Here is an 8,888-nt window from a genome sequence, read left to right as displayed (position 1 = left end):
GGGCCGAGGGCTCGTCGCCCATCTCTCGATGTTTGCTCAGCGCCACCAGAAGCTTCCAGCCATGAAGGAACAAGCTGCGAGCAGCGTGGTTTTTTGCTTCGCCACCTTTGCGGGTGGAGAGCATCCCCTGGCAGGTACCTCCCGTGACTTTCCTCAGCCTGAGGGCAGCCAGCTGCTTGCCTAGACAGGGAGCACGGGCAAGGTTTGTTGGCCCTTCCCTGTAGCTCCTCTCGTCTGTTAGGGCAAACACGTTCATTTTCTTCAGCTCTCTGCCAAGGTCACATTCTCTAGATCGCTTCCTGACCGATTTACTTCCTGTGGCTTTTCAAGATCTTGGTTAGACGGTGGTGTCTCCGAAGAGGAGGCACTTCAAGTGCAGCACTGTGTGTGTTAATGTAGGGAAGCAGAACCTGAGGCCAGCAGTAGGAGCCCAGCGTAAGGCCTCTTGCTGTGCTTGTTTCTCAATATCGGAAGGTCTACAAACCCCTCCAGGTTTGCCCAGCTCTGTGATTCCATGAAAGAAACCTTGATGAATCCTTTTCGTGGGAATACAAAAGCTCACATTCCCTTTCCATCTGTGTTCATTTCCTTATTATCTGCGTTAGTTTAATCTGCTGTAACACCAAAATTTAAAACTCTGCGTGTTTATACCTGGAGATGAACTTACCAAAGCACTGTGGCAGTAGGCGTGTTGATCAGTTAAGCTGCAGCAACAACTACTCCTCTGAAAATCAAAGTCTTCCTGGACCTTCAAGTTAGGTTCTGACTCGCGCTTTACCACTTCTGAATCAGACACATGGAAATGGAAGGTGCTGTACTTGTTCTTCTGCTGAGACTTGAAATAAAGGGAAAATGGGAAGATTTCTCAACGCATTTGGTCAGAATAGTTAGGTACGAGCATCTCCGGGTTTGTGGCGTGCAGCTCACTAATAGCACTTTCTGCCTGTGGGGGTGTCACTGTATAACCTCTGAACTCCGGAAACTTGAAGGAAATGCCACAGATATGTCCAAATCAGCCAGGAGTTTCCCATCTCTCTTTTTTTTTTTTTTATTTTTAATCTTTTGCTTTGTCTGCAAGTGATTTTTTAACTTGGCTTCTTCCCAAGGAAAAAAAACTAAGCAGGTCTGTGCCCTGTCTTTCTCGTGTCGTTTCGTAGCCCGCTGGATTTAGAGCAGTGTTCTCTGAGAGTGCTGGAGCCCGAGGGAAGCCCCAGCTGGAGCCTCCTGAAGCTGCTGGGAGATCGGGGTTGCACTGTGCTGGAGCTGGTGGACTTCTTGCAGGCCCTGGAGCAGACGGAGGCTCTCCAGTGCCTCAGCCATTCAGGTCAGTTCTGGTTTGGGCTTTCGCGGCAACTGTGCCACGGTAATTGGCTCGTACAATTCTGAGAATAAAGGAAAATTAAGGAGTATCGTTGTAGTCTTGGGGTTTGGCGGGTGCTGCCAGCCCTTCGGCTGGGTTCTGTATCGAGCTGCGCCGCTGGGAGGTGCCTGCAGAACTGAGCGGTTGAGGTGGAAAGGCGAGGAGCGTTGCCAGTCATCTGTTTGGGCTACAAGTTTCATTCTCTGCATTTCAGAGCTTACCCTAATTGAAGGGTCCAATTAGTGCGAGTTGTGGTGCGTGCTGGATGTGGTCCAGCTTGCTAATTGGACAGAAAACCAGACCGGTTTAGGATAGAACTAGATTATTGTCTACTAACGCGATCGGATTGCTTCTCAGAGCGAGACTGGCGAGCTCCCCGCCTTGCTGGTAGCTGTGCTGTTCTTTGGACAGCCTGAGAAAACAAGCCATGGGCTTGTTGTTAAGACAAGCTCGGGATTTTTCGAGTCAGCAGCCGTTTCATCTCGTAAAGGCTCCTGCTCCTTCCTGTACTGGGAGGACCATGGTGCGTGGAATAGGTGCGACAGGTACGTGGTAGCTTCATCTAGCTGGAGTCTCTTTCCTCAAGCATTCTCTGTTACTCTGTATTTACTCTCTAGTGTTCCGTAAGATTATTTCCCAGCAATCGGGAATACTGCTGCTGCCTTTTTTCCCCGCCTCCTCTTCTTCTGATGACCTTGGTTATCACAGTGCGTCTGGTTTTGGGGTCATGCTGTAACAAGATCTCTGGAATGGTCTAAGTTAAGAAATATCTGGATCATTTCAGAGCTGTGCTAAAATTTCACTCATGCTATTTCCTGCTCAAAGGACAATTTAAATGCGCATTTAAATTGTGGAACTGTATTTCTTAATAACCTTCCTGTGCGTTAATTCTCTTTTAAAGGCATAAAGATTGTTGTACAGCCAGACTCTCAAGCAGTGCTCTCTGGTCAGCTCGTCAAGCTGTCTTGTTGGGCGACAGGACACCCATTTGTGCAATACCAGTGGTTCAAGCAGGAGAAAGAGGTAATGCTTGAGAATGAGACTTCATACAACATATTTACAACGAAGGCCTGAACTCGGTGGTGCCACAGACTCCTTCAGTAAAATACTGGAACCCGTGAGCTGGTGCCTCTAGAGTTTGAATGGTCGCACTTATGCCCATATTTCTGGTCCTGGTAATCACACGTAACCCACGTGCCGGTTGGAGTAGTGCCTAAGAAATTGTTCACAGCTATTTAGGGAGAAAGGTAAAAGTTATTCATTTCATTAAGAGCTTTTCAACTGGCATAAAAGCTCAGAATTGTTTTAAATAGAGGCACATAAATTATTTTCAGGAGAAAGCCTGTCTCTGAGCTAGTAAATACGTAGAACAAGACTTTCTCATGAAAAAGTTTCAAGTAAGTGAAGGAGTTTTGGGCATTAAAATAAATCTTGCAGAGTTTGATCCTGGCTTAGACGAAATCAATCTAAATTTCAACATTTCTTGGTTCGCCTGTAATTCAGGTTCCCCATGGCAATTCTCCGGAGCTGGTTTTGAATCCGGTGAATGTAAACGATTCCGGCTTTTACATCTGTCGAGTGAACAGTGAATCTTCCTTTGTGTTCAGTCGGTGGGCACGACTTGACGTTTGTGATCTCCAGGCTGCATCTCACGGTGAGCGGCAAAACCATCGTCTTCTGAAAGTCTGTCTTCCCACTTGTTCCGGGAACTCGGGTCCCGGCTGCTGCCTGGCACGGAGGTGAAAGAGGGCTGATGAGACGTGCCGTGTGCTGTTACTGGGCTCTGGCGCCGGTGTAAGGGCAGGAGAGAGAAAAAGCTCCACAGTGGTGGGTGGGAATAGATAGACAGAAAACATCCGCAGTCTCAGATCCTTTTAATTCTCAGAGGACTCTTGGAGCAGAGGAGCAGTTTGTGAACTCTCTTGTTCACCTCTTGGGGTGTTACATTACCTCTTTGGCTTTGTCGTGAGTCAAAGGTGTTTTCCACTTGCATCCCACACATAAAATTTATTCATGTCAGGAAAAGAGAGAGAGAGAACCGATCTTCCAGTAAAAGATCAAAAGCTATTGCAATCTCATTTGAGGTGACCTTTGTACGTCTTCATCTCGAGCATATTCTCGGTCCTTTATCGAAGCAATGATTTCTTCTGCTTCTCCTTTGCTCCTACTTCAGGTTCCATGCCGTTAGAAACCTGCAGGTTTAGATTTTGCTGATTGCAGCAGGATGCGGAGATGAATAACCTTGTGATGACTTTCTTAAAGACAAAATCTGAGGAAAGCAGCAGTGTAGTGTTTCACACTTGTCTTTCTACCAGTATCAAGGCTGCGTTAGGAACTACAGCTTTCTCTTGGTTTTTTAAGGGAGCGTAATTGGTTTGCCTGAAAACAAGTTGCGCGTTTGTATTCAGCCTCGACCCCAAAACCTGACCGTGGGGGATGCTTTGGTACTGGAATGCGGAGCTGTTGGAAACCCAATTCCTCGTTACCAGTGGTTCAGAAACGGAATTCCCTTGGCAAATGGCAGCAAAAATGTCTATGTGGTAAGTTACCGGGAAGCCCCAGCCTTGGGGGCTGATGTGTCACCACCTTTAACGTACCACGTAGAGCTTCCTTGAAGAAGACGACTGCTTCAGAACCTCTTACTCACCTTAAGCTGGTCTCCTGCTCCTTGCCCACACTGTTCTGAGGCTCTCGAGTGCGTAATTTTAACCCTGAACATGTTTCAGGTGGTCGTCGAGCGATGCAAAGCCATCGCGTATTTTGGATCGGTGTGACGTACTGACATAACAGAGATTAAGTTTTTACTCTTTCTTGCCTGTGAGCTGAAATGAAAGTGATGCAGGTGCTCCTCTGGGGCCTGGGGGCATGACTCTTACGATGCTTGCGTAGGTCACTTACGTGGATGTGGAACATCAAGGGACGTACTGGTGTCACGTATTCAATGACCAGGAAGATCAAGACAGCCAGAAGGTAGAAGTCTTTATCGGTAAGGAGTCTGCCTGTGTGATAGAGGTCAGCTGCTTTATCCGTTTCTCCCCTATCATTAGAATTGACCTGTGAAGTTTCAGGATTAAGCCAAGCACATGCCTTTTGTATTTTTAGTTTCTGTTAAATTATCTGCGCTCGCTCGCAGCAAACGGAATTTTACAGCTTTATTGGTCATAACGTGCTTTGGATCATAGAAATGCTGCCACTTTTTGGCGTTGCTAGTACATCCGTGGCTTGTCAGCAGCTTGTGGGCTGGTTTCTTTGGGTTTTGTCGACTTAAAACCAGTAATAAATATATAAAATGAGCCAGATGGCAGAGAAGCATGGAAGAGACCTTTGAGTGCTACCTCTCATAACTGAGAGCAACTGTCTTTGATTTTTTCCCCTGTTAAAACACAAGGAAGGAAAGCTATGGCAGTGGAGTGCACAGAAGGTAAAGTAAATCTTCAGCTGCGAATCGATTTTTAAAAATTAACGGCGGGGGTGACGGATCGTGAAGTGTATGGCTGAAAAGCATGTGTGGGTTAAGAGCTTCAGTCTGTTGAAAAGGCTGATGTGTGGTGCAACACTCCTTCTGCATGTGCTTCCCTCTTCTTTGCCTTGACACCACAATCTAGAGCGCACGGGAGAAAAAAAACAAGCTAGTTTCTTCTGTGCTATTCAGAGCTGTTTGATTTTTCGCGCAGTTTTTGCGTCCTCTTTCTAGTGAAATGGGAAGATCTGGAGATTTCTTTAGGTGGGCTCAGGAGGCAACATCCTTGCGAGAAAGGCTGAAGATGTGTAGGAGCCTGGGCTCCAGATGTGTTTGTAAAGTACAAGGAGCAGCTCTCTGTCTGGTTTTTCATCGTATCGTAGGATTTTCCCAGAACTAAGCCGCTCTGCAGCGTTTCTTGTTCAAAGTTTAACCACAGCTGACGTTCTCCTTTAGCCCTTTCGTTAAAGGTTTGGGAGGGCATTGTGTTCTGTCACTGGCTGGAACATACGAGTGACACACATACCGGTGTCAGGCACGGCTGCTGAGACCGACTGTCTCTTGGAGCCATCACATCCTTCCTGGCTCGGAGGCGTCTGCGTTAGCTGCCGGGCTGCTGTGCAGAAGCCTCCTTGTTACCTGTAATTTGCAGAGGATAACCGGCGCTTTATCTGAGGGCGTCTACACCCAGATGACAGTTTGCTTGGCTGCAGCATCATCCTGCTCCTAAGCCACGTCGACACCTCCAGCAGGATCTCCTGGGGTCGCTGCGGTCTCCCCCGTGGATATATGAGCCTGCTTTTGTGGCTCAGGAGGTCTGCCAAGGGTTCCCCTGCACGGGGCAGGCTGCTCAAAGAGACCTCTGGTGCTTCACAGAAATTATGGTTCTTTTCCAGAGTTCACAGGGTTCTCAGAATAAGTCGATGAAACCTGTGGCAGCTTAGAATGGTTGAGAAATTGTATCTGAAGTCTTTCTGAGTACACACAGCTTTACAAAATAAGATTTCTCGCTAAGGATGTTGCTTTTTCCGCAGCCCTTCAAACATCTTTTTTTTAAATGGGTGATCCTGGCATCTCGTTCTTTAATCATTCAAGCTGCTCTCTTACCTGTGGGACTGAGGCATGGCGTGTGTTTCTCCCTCATTTTGAGATCTACTCTGTTGCAGTGCTCTGTCTGGCCTAGCTTGGTATATTGATGTAGGAGTTTGTCTTCTCTGCATGTGGAATAAACATAGGAAAGATGAGATTTACAGAAATGCAAAGCCAGAAGTATTTCCGAAAGGGAGTTTGATGTTCAGCTTCTATTAATAATGGCATAATACTTAAGAATGTTTTTATTAGTAAGAAATGTGGGGTCTGCTTCTTGCTTAAACCGTGATTTTATTGGTGTATTTCTTCACAGAAGATATAAGTGATCTTCAAAAACCAGGTAAGTGATATATTTTGAAAAATTTTGATTTCACATCATTTTAAGTTACAAATCTCTGACTGAAACCTGGCTGGGTGACAATATAGATAATAGATAAGCTGTCGGGTGCCTGTCTGTCACCCGTGATATGTTGGCTTGGCCTGTTTCTTCAACTCACGCTGGAGTGAGCTGCTGTGATTTGAAGCCTGTCGGAGATCCGTTATAGAAACACAGGTCTGGAGTAGAGCCTCAAAAGGGGTTATCCCTGATGCAGCGTTCCCAAAATCTCAGTTCACAAAGGGCTAGACGTCAAAGATAAGTTTACTTATCTAACTAAGACTTGGGTTTAGTCACTGCGGTGACACGTAACCCGCTATCCAGAGCGCACCGCTTTGGCATGTCGCTGACCCGCTGCTTTTGGCGCAGCATTGGCTCTGCCATCCCTCCGCAAAGCACAAAATACAAGAATTTTCACGTACAGGTCATCTGCAAGACATCTTGCATGTCTACCTTTCGTTTGGAGAGGACGAAGGTTTTGCATGGTACTGGAAATGCTGACGTGCAGGTTGTGAGCCTCAAAATTCTGTAGTTTCTGACAGTCTGCTCTTTCCATCTCTTTCAAGCAGACCTCCAAGAAGAGTCAGAGCACAGGCCAGTTGGTAAGTGGTTTTGTAGCTGTGATGAACGTATGTATTCTGTATGTAGGAAGTAGATTCTGCTGCTTCTGAACGTCGCTTCTCCTGCTGCTGCTGCCAGTGAAGTAACGGTGGAGCACGTAAATAGCTGCGGGGAGGGAGGCTGAGTATTTTATGGGCTTTCAGAGTGCTTGCATGCCCTTTCGGTAGTAAGCTGTGGTGAGGGCACCACTATTTTTAGGGACTCAGTGGAGCATCTACAGCTTCTCATCTGTTTCAGTTCAGTGTTTCAGATTCCTCTGGCCATGACCTTAGCCGGTGTGTTCCTCCCTCACTTTGACAGCTGGAGGTAGCGGCGTTAGGCGACGTGATAAAAAGGATGGGTGCTCCGTCCGCTCAGGCGCGCCGTCCCGGCGAGCCCAGCTCCTCCTGAGCGCAGCGTGTGCGTGCCTCGGTCCTGAGCTGAGGCTCAGGAAGATAGAGGGGTGGCGTGGGTGTTAGGAGGAGCAGTGGCTGGGGAGGGTTAGTCGCCTTTTCGCATTTGCGTGGTCGTCTTGGCTGTGGTCAGGCACGTTGTCGATGCTAAACCAAGTGGAAAGGCTGCTGGCCTCTGTCAAAATTTTACCGCTCCTTCAGGTTCGTCAGCTTGAGAGGGAGGTGTAAAGTGCTCCCCTGTGGTGGTTCCTCTTTTCTAAATTCATGTGCTGTTTTAGAGAGACAGGGGAGATGGAGATGGGAAAGTGGTCTTCAGTGTGCGGTGGGATCTTGTTTGTTTTTTAACAAGTATGAGAAAATGTAAGGTTTGGGGGAAAGCGTGCTGGCCGTTGTTTTGGCAACTTGCCGTAAGAATGTTCCTGTTTATTAAACCCCTTCTTGCCTGGGGGAGTTCAGTAAGTGTCGGTGCTTTCAGAAAAAGGAAAGAAATGGGAGAGCCTTTACGATTCGCTGCTCGACAGCTCACCCAGTCTGAGAGGCACCACAGGGCAGGTCAGACCGTGCTGAAACGGTGTTTTGGGTGAGAAGAGTTGAGTTGTATTGCTGAGGTAGGATGACTTTTTTAAAAATCACGTGAAGTGCTGTGCCTGAAGCGAGATGGGATACTTAGGAAGAAGGTAAAAGTCAAGGTATCGAACCCACTGAATATATAGTGGTGATGTGGTTTTGTTTTTCCTTTGCATTTGCAGCCACAGACAAGGTAGCTCTGTTAATAGGAAATATGAGCTACTGGAATCACCCCCAACTCAAGGCTCCGATGGTAGATGTCTACGAACTGACCAATTTGCTGAGGCAGCTGGATTTCAAAGTCGTTTCTTTGCTGGATCTGACCGAGTCCGAGATGCGAAGTGCAGTGGATGAATTTTTGCTCCTCCTGGACAAAGGAGTATACGGTAAGAACAAGTGATACCCCTTCTCAAGGAGGTCAGGGTTCTGATGTAGGAAGTACACAAACATCTGTCCACCTCTGGCGGCTCACTATGTGTGGCAGCAAAACAAACTTCATGGCAGAGAGCGCCATGAAGAGCCGTGATGCACCATGTAGAACGGGAAAAGTAAACCCACCCACCAGCACACCCTTTGGCTTTCGTGGAGGTGTTCCTGCGTATTCCTAGAAGAGATGAGCTGATGAGCTTGGAGCACGGTCTGGGCTTGCTGGAGGGACCCTTCCGTTCATCCCGTCTTTCTAGCAGAACGCTCTTTCCTTCTGGATTTCCGTCCTTCTGGCGCCCCTCGGGAGGGGCCGCTCTGCTCTCTCAGTCCTCGCTCGCCAGCTCTGGACGGAGCGGAGGAAGAGGGTCCTGCGTATTCCTAGAAGAGATGAGCTGATGAGCTTGGAGCACGGTCTGGGCTTGCTGGAGGGACCCTTCCGTTCATCCCGTCTTTCTAGCAGAACGCTCTTTCCTTCTGGATTTCCGTCCTTCTGGCGCCCCTCGGGAGGGGCCGCTCTGCTCTCTCAGTCCTCGCTCGCCAGCTCTGGACGGAGCGGAGGAAGAGGGCTGCTCTGCGCTGCCCGACACCAGGGGGGTT

General features: G+C 48.0%; 1 protein-coding gene across 1 annotated transcript in view; it reads left to right on the top strand.

Moving 5' to 3' along the window:
- Positions 1–1,157: 1,157 nt before the first annotated feature.
- The window catches only part of MALT1 (mucosa associated lymphoid tissue lymphoma translocation gene 1), a gene marked incomplete at both ends in the record, with an annotated part of 13,079 nt that continues 5,348 nt past the window's right edge, over positions 1,158–8,888 (top strand). Inside the window, 6 exons of the mRNA XM_010130883.1 lie at positions 1,158–1,324; positions 2,262–2,383; positions 2,864–3,014; positions 3,722–3,900; positions 4,250–4,346; positions 8,048–8,251. Of these exons, the coding sequence (XP_010129185.1) occupies positions 1,158–1,324; positions 2,262–2,383; positions 2,864–3,014; positions 3,722–3,900; positions 4,250–4,346; positions 8,048–8,251 (920 nt within the window). The remainder of the gene's footprint in view (positions 1,325–2,261; positions 2,384–2,863; positions 3,015–3,721; positions 3,901–4,249; positions 4,347–8,047; positions 8,252–8,888) is intronic.

Source organism: Buceros rhinoceros, unplaced genomic scaffold (genome assembly GCF_000710305.1).
Source record: "Buceros rhinoceros silvestris isolate BGI_N320 unplaced genomic scaffold, ASM71030v1 scaffold39152, whole genome shotgun sequence".
NCBI classification, from domain to species: domain Eukaryota; kingdom Metazoa; phylum Chordata; class Aves; order Bucerotiformes; family Bucerotidae; genus Buceros; species Buceros rhinoceros.
This window is presented reverse-complemented; position numbering and strand designations above follow the sequence as displayed.